Genomic DNA, 25,706 nt, shown 5'->3' with positions numbered 1-25,706 from the left:
AATCATTATCACACAAAAAGTCCCATTATTCATCCGAGGCAAAAAAATAAAAAGTTCAAGTTCAACCTTGCTGCAGATCACTTTGGTATGTAATTCACGTCGCTAATACAATGATATCATAAATGTGATGGGACTCCAACTCAACGTACCGTCCAACCATGGATGATGACGAAGGTCTGCGTTTCTGGGTTGAATTCACACTCCGTTATGGTGTCCCGCTCTCCGGGGACAATGTAGCACAGGTCATCCTCCGGCTCCTCCGCTGTGCGCAGGGAGAACTTGGATACGATGCCGGTGTAGTCTAACAGCCATTGATCGGAAGTGGGCACGGGAGTTGCAGTCACAGTGCTGTTGTCTAAGCGGGTCAGAAGAAAACATATAGCAACGTTATATGCTTTTGTTGACACGGCAAAGTGGACACGCGCGCAAATTCTGCGCGCAAGTATTCAATAAACCAATTGCGCTTTTTATGAAGAAACGAGCAGCTCATGGGCCAATATCACGTTATGTCTGCGTGATTAATCCTCAAAAGACACAGTCTACTGTTTTTAATAGATTTGCTCGGTCTAACATCTTGATTAATTTAAACACTAAAATATGGAAACGCCAGTGTCAAAGCAGTCGCCGCAGTGCCAAACAGTAACTTGTCGCCCCCTTCAGTTCTAGTTATACCCCCTGCAGGGTTAATTTCAACAAACGACTGAAAGTTCATATAAAATCTGCAGCCAATCTGGAAAGAATCTGGATCGCCGCCAAAAAACATTTTGTTTACAATGGATTGCTCAATGGCTGATCAAAGACATGCACTGGGAGAATGGGTAAAACGTGGTCCTGGAATACAGTCAGCTCTCCTATAGTGGGCCCCTACTTAAAAAAATAACCTAAAACAGGACATGTAAGTCTCTAGGGGAAAATGTTAAAAGGAGCTGGAGAGCGCTCCTCCATATAGTCCTCCCTTTGATCACTATGAAGTCTATCACAAGGGGCTTCAGAGATATTCTGCCTGAGGGTCCCGATACTCACGGCCTGCAATTAAGCTGCTTCCCGTAATTTAACTGTTCACTTCATAGCTATGATGTCCACAGCACAACCAAGCTGGATCTTATCAAGGACGCTCACCAGTATCAACAAAGAAATTGCAAAAAAAATGAATCAAACTTACCATAAACGACAGTAGTGTTGGAAGAAAAAGTTGCAAGAATTTGTGCCAAAATTATCCAAACCGTTAAGAAATGAAAATTTCCCTTTCCCATATTATTGAGAGGGTTTTTTTTTTCTGGCGAAGTCTGGATTAAAAAACAAATCTCACTGGGGGTAGGCCTGTGTTAAACCGTTTTCATCAAGTATCGATTGGTCGGGGCACAAGTGTACAAGGTTCCCAGGTCAGAAGGTGGAATAGGCACATGCGGTCAAGTACGTTTCTTTTGTGGACTGTCAAGGAGCCCGATTCAAGTTATTTTTATGAGTGGCTCATTTGAATGCCGTCTTGCTATTGGCTTGAGCGGAATAGGCGGGGGCGGAACTTTGTCCAAACCCCCAAATTGCTTAGGCAATCCAACGAGACGTCCCGGACGGTGTTGCGCGGTCTTCTTGCTTTGAAAAGGGCTTGGACTTAGATCTACATAATGACAATAATGATAAACACCTAAAGAATAAGGGATTTCGGATCACGGGGACACCTGATAAAAAAAGAATGATGATAATGATAATCCTACAGGCCTAAATAATAATAATAATAATAATAATAATAATAATAATAATAATAATAATAATAATAATAATAATAATAATAATAATCATCATGAAATCTCATAATGATCTTCTTTATTGGTTTTAGGCTACTTGTTATTTTTATAATATTTTTATCAGTATTACTATTCTGAATAATATTATCATTACATTTTAATAAATACTAACATATAAGCTCGATTTTCTTAAAGGTCAAAGATTCTTTAAGTAGTTTTTACATTTGCACATTCTACATTTTATTGAATGTAGAAATGTAAACTGATTCTGAAACTTATTTCCCCGAAACTAATTTTGTGTTAGCCTCGGATGTGTTTTGCTCAAGATTCCTCAGGAGCCTCACGTTCTTCGGGGTCCGAACACACAAGGCTGTATCTCACACGGTATCTTGTGTGACGGATGGGCGTGTTTTAAAGCCTCTTCTCCCATTGGCCAGCCATTATTGACAAAGTATGCAGAATAGAGCAATGACAAAAACAATTGAGTAACAAAAGATGGCACAATGTCTCTTGGCATTCTTCTGAGTTTTATATATCTCTCATAAACATTTATTTGAAAGATAGATAGATAAAAGATATATCTTGATGATTATCTGATTTAATTTAGGACTAAAATGTTTTGCTACTCCATCCAGTGGTTGAATATCAATATATAATGTTTCTCAGAATGAGAAACATTATATATAATTGACTGATTTATTTGAAACTATTCACCCTCAAATCCCTTGAAAGAGGGAAGAACCTAAAAATGGATTCAGAGGACCAGGGTTTGCGGTAATTTAGTACTTAAATTTAGGCTACATGTTATGTTTCCAGGAAACGTTTGAAAGACGGAAGCTTTCAAATTAAATGTGTTTTGTACAACCAATAATTCTTCCTTTCTCCTAGTAATCAGATACCATTCTCAATATAGCCAGAAGTTTCTTTGTACATGCATGTGTGTGTGTGTGTGTGTGTGTGTGTGTGTGTGTGTGTGTGTGTGTGTGTGTGTGTGTGTGTGTGTGTGTGTGTGTGTGTGTGTGTGTGTGTGTGTGTGTGTGTGTGTGTGTGTGTGTGTGTGTGTGTGTGTGTGTGTTCACAGAGTCTGGTCACAGAGATTGTTAGGGTGTTGGTTCCTATAAGGCCTGACCGACGTGCCCAACCCAGTTGTTAGATGGAGACACCAACCCCCCTGTAGCTCTAGGTTTCCACTGAGAAATGGTAGTTGAACACACATATCAGAGATACAACCAATCAAAACACAGCCATCCTTCCTGAGCCTTCAAGTGTGGCTTTATCAGGTTAAATAACAGGGACATGGTAGTGCAAGACACTAGCTGGATGAAGATGACCTATGATTTAAAGAGGAATATTCTAAAGCTTTCTGAAATCTGATTGGGGATAAAAGATGAGCGTGAGAATAGTATAGAGAGTATAGAGTATAGGGTGCGTTGATCATCACACAGACAGACTTGCAGATTGTTTTTGTTATGTAGTCCATAAAAATATGTGTTTGGAGGTATAGAGTCCTGCCCATTCCTTGATTATTCTCAGTTAAACCTAGATTATTATAAAGGAAATTAAAAGACCACCAATAAATAGCAACATCTGGCTATGAAAATAATGGAGTCTCTGCCAGGGATAAATTCCTTCATTTCCTTTCATATTCTGCATTGTAAGCCTTGCAAACACAAACAAGGTGCATCTTTCAGCTCTCCAACCGCTCTCCAACCGCTCTCCAACAACTGAGTAGTTCATTGTGAGTTAGTTCTAGAATTGTAATAAGGGTGCAATATAATTAAGCAGTAAGCCACGAGAAGCCATGGCTTACAGTGATTCTAGAAAATTACAGCACGCATAACATGCGTATGCTAAAACGTTCACTATAGACTAAATACGTAGTAGGATTCATCTAATCATTATTCTTCCGGTAAACATTATGGTTCCTGAAGACAGCAAAATGGTAGCCAGTGCAAGCAGCAAAGGCTAGCATTCATTAAAGTTGGCGGCACGTTCATGCAAAAATGAATTGTTGGACAATATCTTCAAGCTATCAGAATCGAGGAAGGAACTATCCGTTTAATAAACAGCAAATGAGCGCCGACCCAAACAAACACAAAAACACACACACTCACACTCGTTCACACACTCAAACTCATCCACACACACAACTGTGTGTATGAGTGAATTACTCAGAGGGTGGTTTCTAGGAAAGACGGAAGTCATTGCTTTGGTTAGCCTGAACCCTGCCAAATAAACAGCAGTGGCTAGCTATAGCTAGCCACTGCCGTCTACAGTTGGTATTGTGTAGCACCCCATTCAGCGTTGGATTTGCAGGTGATGCTGATACACGTGAGGCTGAACGACAACCAGGGGGAACAGTCCAGCTGTTATTTAGTACTTGTATAAAGCCAACTTGGTGTTTTAAGTATTATCTCTATCATCTTTCCTGCATGCTTCAGTCCTCCTTCTTCCTTACTAGCCTTTCTAGCCAATCATGTGATGGCATAGGATCTCTAGCTTCTTTAAGCACAACACACACACACACACACACACACACACACACACGCACACACACACACACACACACACACACACACACACGCACACACACACGCACACGCACACGCACACACACACACACACACACACACACACACACACACACACGCACACGCACACGCACACAAACACAAGCGCATGCCTTTCCCCACTGTTTACCTATACCCGCTGACATGATTCTTTCATAACATGATATTGGAAGTAGTCCAACAAGCACAGCGATTTGTTTGCATTCACACAAATCACAACATCACTAGGATGAAACCTTGGCTCAGCCGATTTGGTTTCAAGCACCAGACGCCTTCGTTGTGGTCCAGCCTCAACAATAGCCGGATCAGTCCATCAGCTGGGTCCCTGAAGCCATCGAACAAAGAAGGAATTAGAAATGTGGAAGACGGAGGGGGTGGAAAAAAGTAATGAGTCATGGTTAAATAAACTACAGGGCGCACGCCACCTTATGCTGGGCTGTTTAAGGGCCAGCGGAGCGAGAGAAAGCAGGAATTAGGCCAAACAGACTGGATTCCTATACTACTATAGCCCCGGGTTGAGAAGGGCCCATTAAAGGTTATATTACAGACTGGGGAAGACTTGTTGGGCGGACACAACACAGAAAGGGTCCTTGATGAAGTGTCTACTTTTATGCAGGGTTGTTAAAGCGGTGTGTGTGTGCGTGCGGTGCGTGCGTGCGTGCGTGCTTGTGTTTGCTAGTGTGTGTGTGTGTGTGTGTGTCTCCGTGTTGGGTGTGATGTGTGCATGAGTTTGTGCTGACGCCCTTAGCTCACCCTTCCTGTGTACCCCTTGACAAGTGCTTGCATTGTTCACCCATGCATTCGGTTTCACGAGGATACTGACGGGGATGTTTCTGGGTTTCTTTGTGCGTGTGTGTGTGTGTGCGTGTGCCAGTGTTTGTGTGCCATTATGTGTGTCCGTGTGTGCGTATTCAATGAACTTCCATGGGACAAGCGTTTGCCTCTTCAATATATGTGTGCTTTTATTGACCTTGATGGCCCTCTCCATTGTCGTGAGTGAATTAAACCAACAGGGTTCAAGGTTGAAAGCTTTGCAAGGGACTAGTCTTGATCTTTAATTGAAACCAGATAGGACCATGTCCATTTCTCTGGCATGAATGTTGTGAATACCGCCACTAAATGGGAGGATTGAATGTCATTACCCGATAAACATCTGCCTTGATCCCAGAACCCCTTGGTCAGCATTCTCTCACTCGAATGCCCACAAGGCTGTTGAAAAGTGTGTCTTTCTTTGTCCCTCTTGCATGTCACATGCATGTAAGCAAGAAACATATTGTGTTCCCGCTGCGTAAGGCTTGTCGTCGTTAATGTCACTCCAACCGCACGCAAAAGCAAGCTGTTGTCTATCATTTTCATTTTGCACATTCTGTATCTTTCCAAAAAACTGTCTGTCTGTCTGTCTGTCTGTCTGTCCCTGACTGTTTTACAGCTCATGTGCATTTAACACCGAAACCCGTTGCATTCCCATTGCGTTCTGGGTGTGAATTCCATTATCCTCCACGTCACTGCAACCCCACTCAAACGCAAGGTACAGAACATTCTGTATCTTTTTTGTACTTTCCCCATTATGTCTGTCTGTCTGTCTGTCTGCCTGTCTGTTAACCTTCCTTACAGGCCACAAACATGCAAACAAAGAACATGTGTGTTCACACTCGGCGTATGAATTCTAATGTCGTACACTCCACTTCAACCATATATGCTAGGGCCAGCTGTGCCGACTGCCTATCGTCCCTCCATTGGTACAGCATGAACCATTTCTATGGCTACTTTCCCTCCATGTCTTCATAGGCTGGGTGATGTCGGAGAGGAGGCCCTCCCCCCGTAGTGAGGCTACGGTGGGTTGAGCTGAGAGAGAGAGAGAGAGAGAGAGAGAGAGAGAGAGAGAGAGACGGATAGAGACAGAGTCATACTGAAACCAAGACAGAGACAGAGAGACAGAGACAGAGAGACAGAGACAGAGAGACAAAGACAGAGACAGAGACAGAGACAGAGATATACAGAGGGAGAGAGAGAGAAAGGACAATGAGGAGGGTTCATGAGGCCATGCAGCCCAAGGACGTCAGGTCTCATCTCTCATTCTCACCCCAGTGTGCGTGTGCTTTCCTACCGGCACATGGGTCGCAACTGGGCAGCGCACTTCTGACCTAAAGAATATGTTTGAGACACTGGATGTTTCTGATACTTGGTGGCTCTGCCAATGAGACTGCAAGCTGACTCATGTCCATGTCGAATAATCCATTTGTGCGTTTGCTGGAGCATGTGATTGTGATTATTTCTGATGGAAGTGTGTATGTTTATGGAGTGTTCCAAACTTAGCCTGCATCCAATGTTTAACCAAATCTGTGGTGGCTGTTGATTCAGGTTTCTCTTTAGCCTCCAAGCCACAAAAGTTTGCATAGAGGCACACACTCGAAATGCATCTGTATACAATATGTGGGTTTCTGAGAAAACTTGATGCTAGTCTGGAAAAAATACACACTGACCGGGAGTTTTGGGACAGTTACAGCTTTTTGTCTGTCGGCCTGTCCATCTGTCTTTCAATCTATCTTAGAGTCAACCTGGCTACCAGCATGCCTCCCCTCCCTTCCTATCCCTGCAGGTGTGTGTGTGTGTTTGTGTGTGTGTGTTTAAGTCTCTGCATGTGTATGTGCGTGTTTGCTCAACTGTGAATGAGAATTCATGCAAACAAAATGAGGATGTTGTATCAGCTTTGTTTGCTTTCTGCTGCATTAAGAGGCCTCTTAATACAGCAGAATATACCCATGATCTACCCATGGTGTCAGGGGACAACACACACGCATACACCCACATAAACACAGACACACACGCACACACACACACACAGCTGCATCCACTTTACAGTCACTGTTATTTAAACAGAGCAAAAATATTCCTGTTAAAGTTTCAAAATAAATGCAATCCACCACCTGTGGGATCCCTTTCTACTGGCCTAGTCAGGTATCACTCTTCCACATAACCCTAACCCTAACAGTGGACGTGTTAAGGGCAGAATAATATCAGCGAGAGGGATGCTTTGGAAAGATGTTGACTTCTTATGGCAGGGATGGGGAGCAGAATAAATAAACTTTTATATTCCTTACAAATGTCTGGAATCGAGTGTAAACGCATGACACAGCAGGTTACACGTTGGCGCTGTACATCTGTAAGCCGTTCCATGAATTCAAGCTCTTTGCTGGGTTTAAATGACCCCTAGCAAAATGAAGCTCATGGCCTTTTCTCTGATTTAGGCCTAAAACCTCCCCCCCACTCCCCATTGGTCCCACAGCCCTGGACTGGTGCTGGTAATGTGTGTGTTCTTCTACATCTGGTCCAGGATGTTAGAGGAGCCTAATAGGTTACATGACCTTGTCACAGATGTTTTGCACCTCAAACACATTACTCTTAATGGAAATGACGTGAAATTAAATGTTTGACCGCTTTTTCATTTCTAAATCTAGAATTTGTTTATTCCGTTCAAAGTATCTTTCTGGCATAATGGAATGTATTATGTTTATATACTTACAATATCTGCTATCTTGTATCACTTCGTCGGTTACTAGCGCTGTCTCCAGATCCAGTTGCGCTAGAAGAATATGCTGTATTTGAGTCTCTTCCTCCCCCTGGTGGCTTTGTATATTCTGACAACGTGGCGGGCACAATTTAGAGTTTACTTTTTTATCCATAAATGTTGTGATCTAACTCATGAAAAAGTGCTATGGAACACTTTACTAAATATTTATCAATCTTTTTAAAGTCCGACTGGGTAGGCCAGCCACCAGAAACCTAGATTGTACGATTTTCCAATACTCGTCAGGAAAATAAAATTAGCAAAATGTTCAAATGGTTGCCTAATTTCTTTTTTTATTGACATATTCTACACGTTTGGTGTGGATTTGACTTGCACCCCTCCACTGTTGCTCAGACAACAGACCATAGACCATGCGAAAGAGGAACAACTTAAAAAGGAACCACATTGATCGAGTTGGAGAAGTGAAATTAGTTACTTTCCCTTTTTAGAAGTATATAGATAAGTGAAAGGAGCGAAAAGTAGAACTGTATTACAAAACCAATGCTTCATATGAAAATAAGGTGAATAGACCTAGAGTTTTTCATAATATTGTGCTTAAGGCAGTCTACAACTCAGATTCCCACACAGCAAATAGGAACTGTGTAGGATCCGGCTGGACAATGTGAACACAAAAAAGAAGAATGTCAGTCATTAAAGCAACCCTCCATCAAACATTTGTACGGCCAATAAACATAAGCAGTCGATCCAATACAAAAGATAATTGTAAAATATGCATTGTTTAATGTGGCTGGCAACATAATCCTACATATGTTCTGCCTCTCACATGATACTAATTCACCAAGGTTATATGTCCGGTGAGTGTGGTAGAAAACCAGGGAACTGAGCAGAAGTAGCAATAGCAATTAAGAGAGCGAGTCTTTATATACAAAAACAAATACATTGTTGTTCATACAGAAAATTGGAGTCAAAAGGACGACACAATACATTTACCGCATATTAAGTTCAGCAATACCCTCAAAGAGCGCGTGCATGAATGCCACAATAAAATAAAATGTCAAAAGAAATTAGTGTAACAAGCACTTGCTATCAATCTGCGATGAGAAAAATATTTAAAAACTGTCAAAATCCACCTTTCATTTTCTTACAGAAAGTCGCACAGAAAAGGTAGACTTAAAAACAGAACTTTGAGAGAGATAATCAACAGTTGACATCTGTCCTTGGAATACTGAAAACAAAACCAGAAGACCAGAGCTGACCAGAGACATGTGGCCGGGCTTTCCCAACACAAGAACAAACTGGTCGGGAGACACAGGGAAGCTCTTCAAACAGAAAGTTCTCAGCGTGAACCGCACACCACAACCTCCTACTAAACACGCGCAGAAAAAAAAAAAAAAAAAACATGAATATCAAGTCTTCGCTTGCTGACGGGAAAACTAAATGCTCATCTTTGAGAGTAGAAAGAGGGTCCAACATGCACGCTCGCCCGGTCGCCTGTGGTTAGTAGCGGCGTCCGAAGGCCCCGCTCTGCAGACCACTGCCCTGCATCATCTGGTTCTGTCGGTTCAGAGCTCCAGAGAGAGACTGGGAGGTGCCTGTGTTGATGTAGCCCCCACGACTGGGAGAGGGAGGGACACACACGCACACACACACACACAAATAAGGTTGATTTATTTTCTGCTACATCTCTTAAATCCTAAGCTAGTGCTTATGTATCAGTCAAGGGCTTTTCTTAAAGAACAAAACACGACTCTGCAAGAGTCGTGCTAGTCCTTACCTAGCCATTCCTCCCCGTGCCATGTGGGACTGTCCAGGGATGGCACCATCTCGATCTGCAACGAATCAGTCATACATCACACAGAGTCACACACTATCATTTTTGTTGTGTAGCTCGGCACGACTTTGCTTTCCTCTTGAGTACAACCCTAGCAGTAGATCTACTCAAGTGAGTTTATGTAGCACCTAATATCGACATTACCAAACAGCAGTGAAACTTGAGTCATTCACAACAGTTCTTACTTTGCCATGTTCTGTCATTGTCCATCTTCCGACCCGAGTCCCAGTCGCGTGCTCCCTCCCTGGAACCAAGGGGACGGTAAGACATGAGATCGATGGACAACAGGGTCCCGACTGGTGGTGGTCGATGGTTCTGGGCCGGTCAAAGCCTGCCAGCCGGGGACTTACCTGGGGTTGATTCGCTTGTCGTATCCTCCGCTCCAGCTGTCTCTCCCTTCTCTGCCTCCTGTGCTTCGATCCGACCGATCTGTAAACTGCTGGAAAAGGGAGATGGGCAGTCATAAAAACAATGTTGACAACTACTTTTATGCCCCAAAACTAAAATCCATTTACATATATAGCCATTGTAAGACAACAGGAATAGAAATGTGAATTTGCCAGCTCTAGACAACAGTGTTGTTCAACAGAGTTGATCTCTCACCGGGCCATCTCTGTCTCCGCCAACGGCACGCGAGTTGTCTCGCCGGTCAGCCATCCCGTTGTCCTGGTAACGGCTGCGGTCCCGGTGGTCGAAGTCTTGGTAGCGCTCAGGGCGGCTGGTGTCCGAGCGGTTGTAGCGGTCGTCCATGTTCATGCGTTTCTCGGGCCAGTCGTCCTTCCTGCGCGTCGGCCCAGAAGACATTGTCACTCGCATCAGAGTTACATTTACCCCTGCAGAAGTGACCTATTGTTTTGGGGGTTTTCCCGGTCAACACTACCACCACTACCACTATAGTGTTGGACAGCAAACGCCTCACAAAACGTAAATGGGCATAAAATGTCTTGATCTGAGAAACTGCAAGTCACCGACCTCAATCTTCTAAACACAGTATAGAACAAGAAAGTTAATTTTGTGCACTGATGCGACACTATACATTCAATTTTATTCTAGCATACAAAACTACGTCGCCTGTGGTTCTAACGTGATAATTTTACTCAAAAGCAGAACCAATTTGAACAAGATTTTTTTTCTTCCAATAGAAGGAAACCTTAAACTAAAACCACAGGAATGGATTTTAAAGAATCTTTCTCCTAGCCATACAGTGATACTCTTGTTCTTGTGTTATAGTTGTTAGTCTATTTCTGCAATAACTTTGCAGGCTCTGCTAATGCTAACGTCACCACTGGCTGCCTTGAGAGATGCCATTACTGTTTTGCCATCGGTGTCGTGAATCTCACGTCATCGACCGAGTCCCTGGTCCGTTTATTGGCATCGACATTTCTGCCCATCGATGTGGGCGGGCTGTAGCGGCACCGAAAGTGCGGTGCCGTGACCAGGACGGTCCCCGGGCTGGCGTTCCCCTGGGGGGGGGGGGGTGAGACAGCTTGCTCTGCCGGGCTCACCTGCCGTCCATGTCGTAGGGCCTCTTGGTGGAGCGGCGCTCCTGCTCGAAGCGCAGCTGCTCCTGCTGCCGGCGCAGCTCGTCGCGCTCCCGCTGGATGCGCTCCTGCTCCCGCCGGCGCTCAAACTCGATGCGCTGCCGCTCCCGCTCCAGGAACTGCCGCTCCATGCGGTCGGCGTCCAGACGCTGCTTCTCCACCTGGGACGAGGAGACACACACCGCGTGACGTCACTCATCGAGGGGTGAACGGGTTCGACTTCATACCGAGATCGCCTGCAGGGGTTGGTTTAACCACTGCAAACACTCACACTGCAAACACTCGCACTGCAAACACTCGCACTGCAAACACTCGCACTGCAAACACTCGCACTGCAAACACTCGCACTGCAAACACTCGCACTGCAAACACTCGCACTGCAAACACTCGTACTGCAAACACTCGTACTGCAAACACTCCCACTAATTGTAATTTACGTTACATAGATTGGACCACGGTTAAAATGCGTACGACTCAAAAGTACATCGATATTAAAAATATATACGAATACCGATGAGGGGGGGCGTACCTCCAGCCAGTTCCTCTTGCGGATCAGGTGCTCCCGTTCCTCCCGCTCGCGGAACTGACGGATGCGCTCGCGCTCCGTGCGACCGTCCCGATCGCGGTCGCTAAACGGCCCCGACGGAGAAAGATTAGCCTCCCTAGTTCAACGTGCATACGGAAGACAATATTTGAACAACAATAATAGACTTCAGTACAAACATTTTTTCAAGAGTACGCAATGGCAATTTTATAATAGAATAATAATATCATTAGTCTATTATGAATAATAATAATAATAATAATATGCAGGCGTTTTTCCTTCCATACCCTGTGTGCCGGCGCCTCTCCACCTCTCGGATCTCCCTCTCCCGCTGTCTCTGGCGCTCCCTCTCCCGCTGCTCCTTGATCTGGTCGAACGACAGGATGTCCTTCTTCTCCTTGCTGACGGACTTGCGGTCGCGGCTCTTGGAGCTCTGGAGAGGGGCAAGAGGAGGAGGCGTGTGGGGGGGAATTAAACATTTCATCTGATCCCATGGACATCCCAGTTACAGTGAAAAGTGTCCAAATGAAAGTCTTGCAACATAAGGGGAGAAGGCCCTTATTTGTAGAGCAGGGGGTATTGTTGGTTAATGGGGTCCGCAGCCGTTGGATAAGTGGAGATCTATACTTACACGCTCCTTGCTTTTGCTTTTAGCCTTCACGCTGATGACTGGCTCTCCTTTCGATTTGTCCATGACCACCGTCCTCTCGAGACCTATGGGAAGAACAACCACAACTCGTTAGTGAAGCTCGTGAGAATAAGCGCTGCCATTCCGTTTATATAACCCGGGAGCGAGTAACCTGGGGTAACGGTGTCGGTGCCTCACCTTTGCCATCTTTCCCTTCACCCTCCGACTTCTCGTCTTTGCCCTCGGACCTGGACACATAAAGAAGGGCGGATTAGACCAGACATGGCGTTAAACCCAGAGGAAGCCGTCAATGTTAAGTGGGTTTCGAGGGCAGTCGTGAGGTTCTCGAATGTGTGGGGATACCAACGTTCTTTAGGAACACTGAAAGGGCCCTTCTACAATACTGCATTACATTTGACCTCACCTCGAGTCTGTGGAATTACGTCTCTCAGCGACAGCGCTCTTGGGGTCAGCTGGCTTCTTCCCCGCGGGCTCATTTTTCGCCTGCAACCATCAGAGGTCATATTTAACAACGTAGTGATATCAAATAATAGCTCATATTCAATAACAGAAGATCGAGTACACCCTGAATGTTATTTCGGGGTACAACGGAATCGAGTGGAGGTGTAGGTGTAGGCCGTCGAGCTCACCCGCTCCACGGAGATCATCTTGCCATGCAGCTCCGTCCTGTGCAGGTGGGTGATGCAACTGGTGGCCTCGTCGCTGGAGGACATGGTGACGAAGCCGTAGCAGCGGGCTCCAGGGCTCTTGGCGTTGGTCACCACCTTGGCCCCGACCACCTGAACGGGGGGGGGGGGGGGGGGGGGGGGGGGGGGTAAGTGGTCCCGTCTGGTCCATGGCAAGAAAATGTATGCGGTCGTATTGCAGGACGCTTTGGAATGCGGTAACGACTGCCAAATAACGATGACCATTACTAGCACGGTTTGATAATTCAATTTGTTTAGCCCTTAATCACCATTAGTCTCAAAGGGCTTACATAATGATAAGGGCAACATTGGACAAAACCACACTGGAGAGAAATACTGATGCGGAGAGGAGAAGCGTGGACTGACCTTGCCATACTTGCTGAAGAGGGTCTTCAGATCAGTCGCTCTGGTCGTGGAGGAGAGGCCGCTGACCCAGAGATTCCTGCTAGCCCCTGCTGCAACATTAGCTCCAGCAGCAGCTGCATAGACAGCCGGTTAGAGGTGAGCAAACACGTATCGGGTCTTGAAGAACAAAAATTACGTGAGAATTTAATACCCACCCTTTTCGTCTTTTGTCTCCGTGTTGGCCTCTTTCTCCTCAGAACTAGAGACAAAGGAAAAATAACGATAAACACTGAGAATGCCTCGGATCAGTTTAAAAAACACGTGTATGTTCATACTTACGTGTTTTACAGTAATGTACCAAACTTGAGTGATTAAAGCGATCATGTACATAGTGCAGTGATTTAACAAGAATGGGTGATGGTAAGGCCAAAGACGATCCCAGTTAAACATTAATGGGAAGTTACGTGAGATAAGTCAGTGTTGGGAAACAAAACTTGAGACAAATGCGCAAACCTTTTTTTTGTTTTACCTTGGAAAAGAGCATCCAAACTTTTTGCTAGCACAAAGGAGCCAATGCAACAGAGATAACCATTTTGGTGTCTAGTAGACGGAAAGCAACAAACCTCTTTTTCTGATCATCGCCCTCTACAGTAGAGGACTCTTTGGCTGCAGAGGACGCATCTGCTGAAGCGTTCTCTTCAGTCTTCTTCTCTTCCTCCTCACCCTTCTTAGACCCCATTTCTGAACCAACCGTTTCGCCCGCGGCCCCCTGTTCATTTACACTAACGGCCTGAGTGCTTTCGCTCTGCGCATCGACTGTCTGTCCCGGGACAACGTGACTGTCCCCAACCCCCTCAACATCAGTCTCTGTGACCTCTGTGACCTCTGGGTCCCCCGCCACCTGCCCGGGGGCAGCCTCGTCGGTCCTGGCAGCGTCGTCGCACGCATCGTCTTGTCCTCCCGGGGGTCCGGCTGGCTCTTCTTCGGGGGTCTCCTCATGGCTCTCTTGGGGATCTTCGTTAAGTGGCTCAGATAAACAAGACCCGGCTACTTTTTCATTTTCTACGGATTTAACAGGAATAGAATGGCAGAGTTTAATCACTTCTGAAACACAGCAATGGTTAACGAGGAACTGGCAAGGCCTGGATTAGGAACGTCATCATGACCCTTGTGCTCTGGTCATTAACAAATGGTGGGGGGGGGGGGGGGGGGCACACCCTAAGGAGAGACTGGAAGGGAACCCAAAGGACAGGGGACCACCAAGCAGCTAAGGACTACCTTGACTCAAGTTGAACAACGTACATGAACAACACCACCTGGTCCAAAGGAGAAAAGAGTTCTGTGCTGAAAAGAGCCATAAGACCAGCAGCGGCTGCCGTGTGAAGGAGGGTCTGTCGTCTTCCATTGTCTGCTTTGCTTGAGGTCCACTTTGCATTGACGGGTTTCGTCTCAAGTCCAAAAGCTTTCATGTCCAACATAGCATTCAGTCTTAAAATGTCCTTCTTCGGTGGAGTCTTCATGTGGCAACCTGGAAACCCTGAGGTCACCTACGTTAGCTGAGTCTACCCTGATCTGCATGTTCTATTGCTGCCAACGTGTGTCCAACCATTAACCGCAGCCGTCACAATTAAAACCTTTGAATCGTTTTATAAAGTGCATGCAACAACTAGGGTTAATTGACTTTCAACACGTAGCCAGCAACTTCCTTTGGGTTTCCAGTCTCCCTTTGTTTAAAAGTTATCTTAAAAAGGACTGAAATCCAAGTTCATCACTATCAAGAAGATGGGTCTTTGCGAGATTGTAACACCTTATGAACAGTACCTGTTTCCTCCTTGGGGTCATCTGCGTCTGGTTCCGGAGCCTAAAACAATATCATTATTTCATTAGTATTAGTTGATTTTGTAGGTTTCTTTAAATCTGTACTCGTATCCTTCAGTCAATTCAGAAAAGCTTAAATTTGTAATTATGTGTCAATATTTAGGCATTCTTTATAGTATCAACAAAACACTTGTGTAGACTGATACAACCATGGAAACTCTTGGGTATCAAAAGTCAAAATCATCTCGGTTCATTTAAGAGGCACTTACCATATTAGGAGAAGTGCTTGTCATGTCAATATCCAGCAGCTCAGACACGGACTTCTATGTAAACAGCAAAATGAAAGAAAAACGTTATGACCATCGATATCTTGAACAATGACAGAGAATGAAGTAGTAGGGAAACTATTGGGAGGGCATACACAAATTAGGGCTCCTGGATTATGGGGAAAATATTGTTAATATTGAAATCACGATTATTTTTGAGTTTGAACATGATGGATTTATTCAGCATTTCTCCAAAAAACAAACAACAACGTTTAAACTGAGAACTTTTAAATTTCCCCTTGAAAAAAGTACCCAAAATTAACAGAAAATTTTAAATTTTTAAATATATACAAACAAGTATCTAGCTGGATCCAGCAAAAAATACATAAAAATCGTTTCAACTCGATTATATTAGTTTGGAGATTGTTTGACCCAAAAATCGAAACCACGATCAAATTTCGATTAATTGCACAGCCCTAACACAAATCAACTAAGGAAATAGGTCACACATCCATCAGACTCAGACTTACTTCATCAGTTGGCGATGCATCGTCCAACCCCAGCTTCTCTTTGTCTTGTTCCACAGTGTCCTGCAATAACTCATCTTCGTCACAGAGCTCCTCAGAGTCCTGCATTTTGTCCTCTTCCACCTCTGCTGGTATTCCATTATCATTGTCCGCCTCATCTACAACGCTCATGTCGAAGATGCTCATGTCCTGCATGTTCTCATGTTCATCCTGTTGGGGAAGAAAAACAAGACAATGAAGAAAACACAGAGACAATGCGAAAAAAAACAATCAACGGTCATCAATAACCATCTGGAAAGCAGAAGAGTGCTTTCATGGTGTAGTCAGTTATTTTACCAATACATGGATTAACATGTTCATTATCACGTATGTTCACAAGGTATACAGGTACTGTTGGAAGTAAAGTCATTTGAAGAATGTATAGGCCTATTAATCCAGCTTTAAAATGTGACATATGCCTTGAACCTTGACTTTCATTTTCGGGTCTATTTGCTGCTTTTCTTTTTTTACCTGAATTTCCCTCCTGGTTTTAAAAAACCTGATTTCTAGTAGTCTTCTTTGAAATAATTGGACCCAGTATGTTGACTTTAGTTTCGGCAGAAAGCTCACCTGGCCATCATGGGAATCCTCTCCCAACATGCTTTCTTCTCGTTCTTCGCTGTCCAGCCTGGCATCTGCTAATGACATGCATGGATTACTCTACTGCTGTCACAGAAGCTAAATAAATGCACATTTTTACATTTAGAGAGTTTTTTGATTTGTTTTTCACCTTTTGTGGCCCGCTTAGGGGTCTTCTTCATAGTTGGCTCAGCAGCCACATAAATCTCCTCTGGATTTCCACCTTCATCCTCAATAGCCTATTGGGGAAAAACAAACACACCTTTAGAAGTCTGAAATGGAATTTATCCTGAGAATGTAATGTTTGGGTTAATTGCCTTTTACAGTTGCTAGTTAGCAAAGAGCTACCACGTTCAATGAGCGCAGGCCTAGCTGCAAAGCATTAAAATACCCTTCAACACAGCAACCTTTTTAGCTGGTAAACGTTTGATGTAAAATTGAGCTTATTGCTAACGGTCAGTTTTTAAATACCTTTTTCAAACGCTCCGAAAGGACGCTTTTGATGCCTGTAGTGTCTAGGTTTCGTTTCTTCAATTCGGCCTTCAAGCCGATAACTCTCAACTCAGATAATTTGCGAACTTCGCAACCTTCTGGAACATCAATATCCGATGACGAGTCAGCCATGATAGAGAAACGAAGTGTTTATTTCACGTACGATAGTAACACTGTACCCTAATGTGAAAAAAATCATAAATATCGGTGTATTCCCAGATAAATGCTCCACAAAATGGCGAGCGCTAGCAGCCGACAATAATGCGCATGCGCGGTATTGACGGCCTCTGCATTCATTCGGCTAGTTATACAAAACTGACATCCGGTAGAAAACATACAACTGAAAGGAAACACATTTGTATGTCCTTTGACACTTGTACCAAGTCAAACATGATTTGAAGATATAACAATGCATTCAAAAAATGGTATGTAAATAAACACTTAATTGTAAGAGGATATCATAGACATCTAGTTCATTTATGAGACAAGTATAAAACAATAATTACATGGTGAGAAACCAAAACGAGACACTTATTAGCTTGTAATGCAAAGTTAATGCCAATTAAACATTTATATTTCGATTTAATTCTGACCTGCACCTTAAATAGTCCCTGATAATAAATACACAAGTTGTAAGTATCTAATCCAGCTCTTGATAGCCATGAATTGGTTCCTCTTAATAAGTCAGATTTTTCTGTATAGCACAGTATCAAACGCAGTGGTTATTTAAAGTGCTTTAATAAGTATGGAAGTTGTTTTTATCGCTAAAGCTGCGCGGATCTTGAGTTAAGTGACTTTGGGTCAAGCTTTGGCTGGCGATAAGAGGTTGTGGGGCACACTCCATCAGCTCAGCATTCTCCTCTGGTATATTGACTCTCTGAGTGGCTGAGGAGTATGACCTCGGCTGCTCCCGGGTCGTCTGTAAATAATAGGAGGTCGTCAACGCTGAGCCGATAGAAGACGTCTCCGAGGCTGGAAAGTCTTGGCCAAGGTCCTCTGCGTACATGGAAGTCTCTGGAGCGTTGACGGAGGGAAGGTCTGAAGAGGAGGACCTAGGCTTGCGAGGTTCGTGGAGGTTCAGTTTGGACACCAGTGGTTTGCCCACTGTGACCCTTTGCATGTCCTGGACCTCCTCGTCGTCCATGTTTGAGTAGCGGTAATGAAGACACACGGTAAACGTGAGCTCTTTCTATGGAGGACACAATGAAGCAAAAATGTTGATAACATGCACATAAGAACGCCATTTACTCCTTTTCGGAGATACTTTTGCCCAAAGCAACTTGTCATTAGGAAGCAAGTAGGAGCAAGGCATCTTGTTCAAGGAGGCCCCCATAGGCTGTGGGCAATGGGAATCGAACCCGGTACATGTCAGCCGGGAGTCAAACCCCCCTGGCCACTACTAGACCATCCAGACCCCGTCTGCTTACATGCCTCTTAAACGTACCAAATTGTTATTCTCATGTAGATTTTCCTTTATTCATTGTCTGAAAATAGAAAATGTACTACTCATGGTGGTTTTTTTCTGACCTTGAGTCTCTGTAGGCTCTTCAGGCGTGTGTACAGTCCTGGGCTCTGCGCTGGAGGCAGAATTTCCATGATTGGAAGTAAACTTCCGGCTTCCAAAACGCTCTCCTGATTACTCTTCTTTAGATCGAGGTCCACACCCTGCCATGAAGGTATAGTGTGAAGACATATGATTGTTTCTGACCTAATTCAATTGCACTCTATCACATTATCACAAGCAACCCCTTTATCAGGGTTATCACATTTATGCTCTGTATTTCATAGAGCAATCCTGCCAAAAGGGCCAAACATCACAACTACTTGGCATCCTCATATAGACACATCCATCTATTGCTATTATTTATCAAATTTACTTTAAGAGTCGTTTACACCTCTTTTAAATGCAATTTAAGTGATCAGTCCACCAGGACACAATGTCATTAATATATGCAGAACCTTTAAAACTCCTCTAGATTCTAGTCAGTATGAAATATGAACAAACCTCCTCTGGGAAATCAATGAGCTCAGCAGAACAGGACATGATTTCCTTAGGTTTCTCCAAGATCCGTGTGTAGATGATCATGATGTTGGAAAATTCTGCAGCGAATCCAATCTGCACCTGGACTCCACACTCAAAGTGCAGCGTGCGACTTTTTGGCAGAACTATATAGAGTGCAGAGACAAAAGATGAGATCCTGAATCGCATTGGGATGAATGTAGCTGTACTGTGTTATTGCAGAACTTCTGATCCAGTGATCAAGCAGTCTATGTTATAGCAGAACTTCTGCGGGGAGACAGCACAGAGCCTGGGCTGGAAACCAAGATCCGCGACAGGTGGCGTTACACATTGCACCGTTACACCGAGATATCCTACCTATATCTATCTGCATTGAAAAAGACCCAAATATCTCTGCGTTCACATAGCGTACCGTGTGCGATGGCCCACTGGAGGTTGCGTGCCGAGTGGTCTGTGGGGCTCTCCGTGCTCTGGATGCGGTCTGTGAGAGCACGGCGCTCTGAGAGGTTACTCCGGAGTTCCAGGGCCTGTATGCCTCGCATCAGCTCACACCGGCCCATATCTAGCAGAGGTAAGGGAGCATACGTAGGCGTAAGCAGGACAGTCAGACTGGATGTTCTGGTGGGGGGGGGGGGGGGGGGGTGCAGGATGGCACGGTCGGCATGTTAGGGTGTTCACTCAGCTAAAATATTCTGGGTTTTGAACCCCAATGTCTTCCGTCGACCTGTAGGCATCCTAGCCTGGCTCCGCCCGCCTAATTACTTTCCGCTCAATTTGAACTTCCCTTCAGTACTAGGTCTGGGTCTGCGGTATGTTAGTGGGTTCTCTCCGTCTACATTTTCTGCGTCCAATCAGTGAACAGAGAGAGTGGCTGAGATCAATGACGTTAAAGTCAGGTCTCGTTGACGGACATCTTCAGGCACGGTGTTTGTTTGAAGCCTGCGCGCAACGTGATTCCCGGCCAAACGTTAGCGATTGGTTATGGCAGATCCAGAGTGGCACTGGGCAGATCCAATAGTTTTAAACTTCAACAGACACCTGCCTTCAAGTGCACTGCATTTACGTTTGTCAATTGAGTAGGTCCAGACTCTGTACAAATGAAATGAAGAACGAGAGTCTGGTAGGACCAGGCTATAGGCATCCCTGAGCAAGATGCCAAACCTCTATCTCCTCATTAATGACCCGCCAAAACTATAGATACAGAATATCCAGTCACTTTGGATAAAAAGGGTTGGTTGCATGAATAAATAATTTGTTGCATAATAAAGAGTATAATAATAAAGAGTTGCAAATAGTTTTTTGAAAGTCATGATACCTTCTGCCACTCTGTCTAGCATCACAGTGACCTTCTCGTCTTCACAGACACGCTGCTTGAGGAAATTTATGAAGATGCCGTTATTGAGGTCGTCTTCTTTCACTTCGTATGCTTCTGCATCGACACACCTAAATATCAACAGCCAAGTATGAGAGAGAGGCCATGGGAGTCACAGTCATATTTTCACTTTATAGCACTCCCCTCCCACTTCCCCTTAAAGAGCTTCTAGCTCTTTTCAGGCTGCTCTTGAAAATAAGAATTTTGCTCTTAATTTGCTTGCCTGGGTAAATAAAGGTTCATAAATATGATGTATACAGATTGTTAAGTCGTTCAGGCTAACTAGAAAAAGTGAAAAGTGCCATGATAGTAAAAATAGTATCAAGAAACTTACGTAGCATAACCAAACACAATATTTGCTGTCACCTTTAACGGCCCCGAATGTGGGATCACATCATCATTTGGATTTCTAAGCAGAGAAAAAAAAAGTCTATGTATTTTCTCCCATCACAAATGTATTGTGCACATGCAACAGACTAAATCAACTTTGACTCAAAGCCCTAGCCTTCCTTTTACCTTTTGCGACACATATCCAACAGAAAGACATTGAGTCCGGTCTCTCTCTCTTGCATCCTCTGAAGGACACTCTGCACACACAGGCAATGATCAGAGGTATATGAGGCTGGGGCGTCGATGGGAACCATGAAGCTGTTGCCATAGTTCTCATAACCATGACCAGCGAAGTACAGCAGGCCTGCAAACAGGCAGGTAGAAGGGACAATGTTAAAGATAAATTCATTTCAATTTAATCCCTCAGTAGACTGGGCCGGAACTGCAGGATAGTGTAGCAGCAACGGTCTTTGAGGCCCAGCATTTGAGTCACCGGGTGAAATTGTCTTTGTCGGATGTATCCAAATTCAAAGAATTCAAGTCACTTTTGATAAAAAAAACCTTGGCTTGGACTTTGACCCATGAGATTTACCGCATTTAACACATTTCAGGCAAAAGCGGCTGGCAGACTGACCGTAGACCCCCTTGTCAAGCAGCAAGAGGAACTCTGTGACCGCACTGTTCATCTCCTGCCAGTTGAGGTCCAGCAGGGAAACCACCTTGAAGTCCAGTTGCCTGAGCAGGTTGGCCAATTCATGAACATCAGCCATAGGTGCAGAGAGCTGGATGTGGTGACTGTAGTTCATATTGCCAATCAAGAGAGCAACTTTGTCTGTGGCTGTTGTGAGGTCAACAGGAGAAAGAGTCGTTACATCATCATGGGTGGTGGATGATAAGACACATGGCTTTTTTGAAGAGCACCATTGTGGTCCAAAACCAAATGAAACCCTTGCAGCACATTGTAACCTTGACGGAACCGTGCATTATATTACTGATTTGATAGACTTACAGATTAAAGTGTATATGTATTCTGGTAAGACTTGTCTGCATACTCACCATAAAGACTTTCTTTGGGCCTAATATGTCTGGGGGGGGGCGCTGTAGGGAATATAAAGGAGACACACTGCCATTGCTACACTGATACTAAAAGATAATAATGAACTAAATGAGGAACTAGAAAGAGAAATCCTACCTGTGTCAACTTCTGTCCAGGAACCATCAGACAAAGAGCTTGGTCCTATGAAATAGAAACGTATTAACATGCAACACATTTGGTTGCCTATCGAAGGCACACTTTAATAGTAATATTATGTTACCGATGTGAATTTGGACTGGGTTGCTCCAAGTCTCATGGAATAGGTTGTACACTTTACAGCTGTATTGACCTCTGTCTGTTGTGGTCACTGCAGGGATCTGTTGAAACATTATAACTTAGATGCTGATGAAGATGAATATACAGCTGTAGAAGAAGATATTAAGGTCGCCCTTGAAATACCATGTTATAAATAGGTTATATATCAACTAAAGATGATACAAAATAACCAAAAGGTATTATTAACTTCCCCTACTCAGTAGTTTGGTTTGTATAACCAAAGGCAGCCAACCAGCAAAGCAAAAACAAGGAAGGTACCCTGCGATCCGTCTGGTTCGTTCACTTCCCCCACCCCTCTCTGCTTCTTACCAAGCATTCAAGCGTTTAGACCAGCCTCTCAAAAAAGGGTCCTACCCTGAGCACACTGCTCTTATGCTGCTGCATGGCATTCATGTTATGGTGCCAGTGAAACTGAGCCGGGGGGTTGGCCTCCACGAGGCACTCCAGGAACAGAGAGTCCCCCTCGGTCACGGTCTGGGACTGGGGCTGACGGGTGATACACAGGCCACTCTTCGACCCCGGGAAAAGAGTACTGCTGCAGCCTGAGAGAATCAACAGTCACTCACATCATCCGACAGCATGGTGGCAAGAATACAATGCTGAGGAGAGTGACATCTGTGAGGGTCAATGAGTATGTAAAGCATTGGTCGGAGTTGAGCGTAGAAGAGAAGAATAGTGGAGTGAAGGGACCGGTGTTGGTCAAATTGAAAAGAGAAGAGGCGTTTATTAAGCCAAGACATACCTGGACTTGAGAATTCAGAGGGACTCAATTGAATGTGAGCCCACTGTGAGAAGATGCAGGTGTCCCCATGGTTCACTCTACAGATATAGTGGCCCTGGTGGACTGGGCCCAGAGGGCAGAGGACCAGGTCAGCTGCACTCCCAGACCCCCCCAGTATCTAGAACACACCATGGAATGCATTCGATTGAGCACTGTTCAGGTCCCAACAAGATCATAGAATATAAGAGGTATTACCCTGCTGCACAAAGAAGTTAAACTAAATATAGACATTTTTCTGAATCTGTTTGTTACAGCTGACCTTGAACTGATGATATTATTTAAGGACAATTCTAGTGATGTTATTTGCAGGTTGTGGAAGTGAAATCGACATCTCCACACTATTAATCACTTATCACCTGGCCCTCGTTAGTTCATTAACCATTGCTGCGGTATTTCCCTTACAAAGTTCACCTCAGGCACCAGCACACCCTGCAGTCTCAGATTGAGTTGGTTGCCATACGTCTTTTATTTATTTTAGAGGAACAAACACTGACCTCTCAATAGTTTTAGACTTGAGCGCCCCATTGTTATTTAGTCGTCTGTTATTAAATGTTGAGGGTTATCTTATGTTATCGATTGCTGCTGGCAGATTTTTTTTTTATCTCAAAAGGTTATTAAAGATGATGAAACGGACACATCCAAGGAATAAATCACTAACAAATACAGCTTTGTATTATTGTATCCCTGCCTGGTCTTTAGATAAACACCTACTCGGGCAGCAACCCCCTTTGTGTGGTTCTGACTGGAGTTTGTCGTTAGAGGGAGGTTTTACAAAAAAACGGAGAACCGACCTGTTCTTTTCCTCTGAACCACTGGTAGCTGAGGCCCGCTGGACCGGCTGCCCTACAGGCGAGGACCACCCTGCCCCCTTCTAAAGCCTGCTGAGACTGAGGCTGGACGGTGATATGAATGTTTTCCATCACTGCAATAAACACACACACACACACACACACACACACACACACACACACACACACACACAAGCGCGCACACGCGCACACACCCTTGTCAAGAATTGTTGAAGTTACTTTGTGGTTGGCTTTTATATACATCGCTCTCATCCTCCCAGCCATTTTTGAAATGACAGAAAAGACTGAATAAATGTATTGACGGCTGTGTACCCGTGGCAGTCAGGTACTGGACCGCATGCTGGTTGTCCATCTTCTTCAGACAGCTGAGCAGGAAGGCCAGGGAACAGGAGCGGTCAGCCAGCCTGGCCAAGAGGTAGCGAGCTGGGCTTCCAGTAGGGCTCAGCACCTGTACTGAGCAGCTTGTAAGCTCATTCTCACTGCGGACCAATGAAAATGATCTGCATAAGTGCTGTTTACTACAATCACTTGGGGATTCATATGCAAAATAAAAAGGATTTGATTATCTTGATTAATTAAATATTAGAAGTACTTAATATTGATCTTTACCTGCAGCGGAATTGAGGATGCTCATTCGCAATGTTTGCCAGTTGTCTCCATCCACGGGTGCAGTTGTCCAATATCTCACCCAGCCTGCTGAGAGCATCTTCACTGAGAGTCCCCAGGTTTCTGCTCCAGTCTCCCATCTCTCTTCCACTCAATCTCTTCTTGAGAGTGATGAATCTCTGTGTGAGTCAGAGGCTCTTGGGTACCAGTGGCGCTTTTCATCCTTTGATTGACAGTGACGACATGCAAGTAGACACATTGTTTCAACTAATGTCACTTGTTGAAAGTGTGGAAATGGTTGACCATCGTGCAAGCTCACTTAGTGGTAGTGGTACAAGAAGGCCAGTGTGGTTTTAAAGTAGTTAATGGATTATCCCCATGGATAAATGTGAAGCCTCAATGAGCATAAAATCAAATAGTTTAATGTGTTTCGAAATTAAGTTATTTATTTCGTGCAGGCTATTAAGTATTATTATTTTACATCATGAATGAGTTCATTTAATACTGATGCATTTGCTGTTTCGAGCTCATTCTCAACACAGACAGTCTGACCGTACCCAAAGGTTGCAATTAGCAATTGAATGGCCGCTAGGCTAACTGTCTGCAGCACCTGTAGCACATGTGTTGTACGTTGTACTTGACGTCAGAGGAGACGAAGTATGAATTTATTTCATTTTTTTTGTTGCATTTATAAGTAGCCTAGCCTATGAGTTTAATATTGACGCCAGGTCATCCCAGTGATTATATGTAATTATAAACTAGATTGGTCGTTAAATAAATTTAATTGGCTGGTCTATAATGTAGTGAGCGAAATATATCATCGTACTCAGAGCATAGGCATAAACGCTCATGCTAACAACCAGACGAGGCAATCTGCTGAATTTCTTTCGGTAGACTTTATATCCCGAGGCATTTAACCCGGTCGCATTAGAACGAAAGTGCTACATTGTTGAAAGAGAAAGTCAATTTGACAACGGGGGAGGGTTGTAATTACTTTTGCCTTTTAAAACAAATAGCTTTGCTACACACTATCCCGAAAATACTATTGTCAATAAAGACAATTTAACTCACCAAATCCGCCAGTAATATCAGCCCAGGTCCAGTTTCACGAGCAAAAATGTATGTTCATGCTACTCTGGTGGGGCATGCCTTAGGAATAGCACTTCTCATTTCGTTTCCTCAAATATGATATGCCATGCCGATCGTCTACGCATGTTTATTTGCATCTACTTTTAGCCCAACCGAACAGGATTTC

General features: G+C 44.2%; 3 protein-coding genes across 11 annotated transcripts in view; all 3 read right to left on the bottom strand.

Moving 5' to 3' along the window:
* Positions 1-1,446, bottom strand: part of lpla (lipoprotein lipase a) — a 10,096-nt gene extending 8,650 nt beyond the window's left edge. The window contains exons 1-2 of the mRNA XM_060067456.1: positions 1,163-1,446; positions 150-355 (exon numbers count right to left, since the gene is read on the bottom strand). Of these exons, the coding sequence (XP_059923439.1) occupies positions 150-355; positions 1,163-1,253 (297 nt within the window). The 5' untranslated portion in view covers positions 1,254-1,446. The remainder of the gene's footprint in view (positions 1-149; positions 356-1,162) is intronic.
* Positions 1,447-8,601: 7,155 nt separating this feature from the next.
* safb (scaffold attachment factor B) lies at positions 8,602-17,301 on the bottom strand. 8 transcript variants are annotated; one of them, XM_060067424.1, is made up of 21 exons: positions 17,141-17,301; positions 16,821-16,908; positions 16,661-16,728; positions 16,055-16,261; positions 15,528-15,581; positions 15,262-15,301; positions 14,064-14,502; positions 13,656-13,699; positions 13,462-13,574; positions 13,039-13,188; positions 12,813-12,892; positions 12,587-12,636; positions 12,392-12,474; positions 12,048-12,193; positions 11,728-11,878; positions 11,181-11,377; positions 10,279-10,456; positions 10,026-10,114; positions 9,861-9,919; positions 9,619-9,673; positions 8,602-9,459 (listed from the first exon to the last, which is right to left on the bottom strand). In XM_060067424.1, the coding sequence occupies exons 1-21, from the start codon at positions 17,291-17,293 to the stop codon at positions 9,342-9,344; spliced, it is 2,562 nt and encodes an 853-aa protein (XP_059923407.1). In that variant the 5' UTR covers positions 17,294-17,301; the 3' UTR covers positions 8,602-9,341. The 8 variants fall into 8 exon arrangements, with proteins under 8 accessions (XP_059923407.1, XP_059923409.1, XP_059923410.1 ...); XM_060067426.1 differs by having other exon boundaries at positions 10,026-10,111; XM_060067427.1 differs by having other exon boundaries at positions 11,746-11,878.
* On the bottom strand, positions 17,291-25,679 carry malt2 (MALT paracaspase 2). Of its 2 annotated transcripts, XM_060067432.1 has the most exons (17): positions 25,523-25,679; positions 24,455-24,674; positions 24,158-24,324; positions 23,828-23,958; positions 22,998-23,154; positions 22,610-22,797; positions 22,200-22,296; positions 22,076-22,120; positions 21,940-21,981; positions 21,518-21,721; positions 21,070-21,247; positions 20,888-20,962; positions 20,497-20,624; positions 19,594-19,743; positions 19,167-19,327; positions 18,689-18,826; positions 17,291-18,350 (listed from the first exon to the last, which is right to left on the bottom strand). In XM_060067432.1, the coding sequence occupies exons 2-17, from the start codon at positions 24,589-24,591 to the stop codon at positions 17,898-17,900; spliced, it is 2,451 nt and encodes an 816-aa protein (XP_059923415.1). In that variant the 5' UTR covers positions 24,592-24,674; positions 25,523-25,679; the 3' UTR covers positions 17,291-17,897. The 2 variants fall into 2 exon arrangements, with proteins under 2 accessions (XP_059923415.1, XP_059923416.1); XM_060067433.1 differs by lacking the exon at positions 25,523-25,679 and having other exon boundaries at positions 24,158-24,298; positions 24,455-24,572.
* Positions 25,680-25,706: the final 27 nt, after the last annotated feature.

The sequence above is a fragment of the Gadus macrocephalus genome, chromosome 12 (assembly GCF_031168955.1).
Source record: "Gadus macrocephalus chromosome 12, ASM3116895v1".
Taxonomy (NCBI): domain Eukaryota; kingdom Metazoa; phylum Chordata; class Actinopteri; order Gadiformes; family Gadidae; genus Gadus; species Gadus macrocephalus.
The sequence above is the reverse complement of the archived record's forward strand: the minus strand, read 5'-3'. Positions and strand labels throughout refer to the sequence as shown.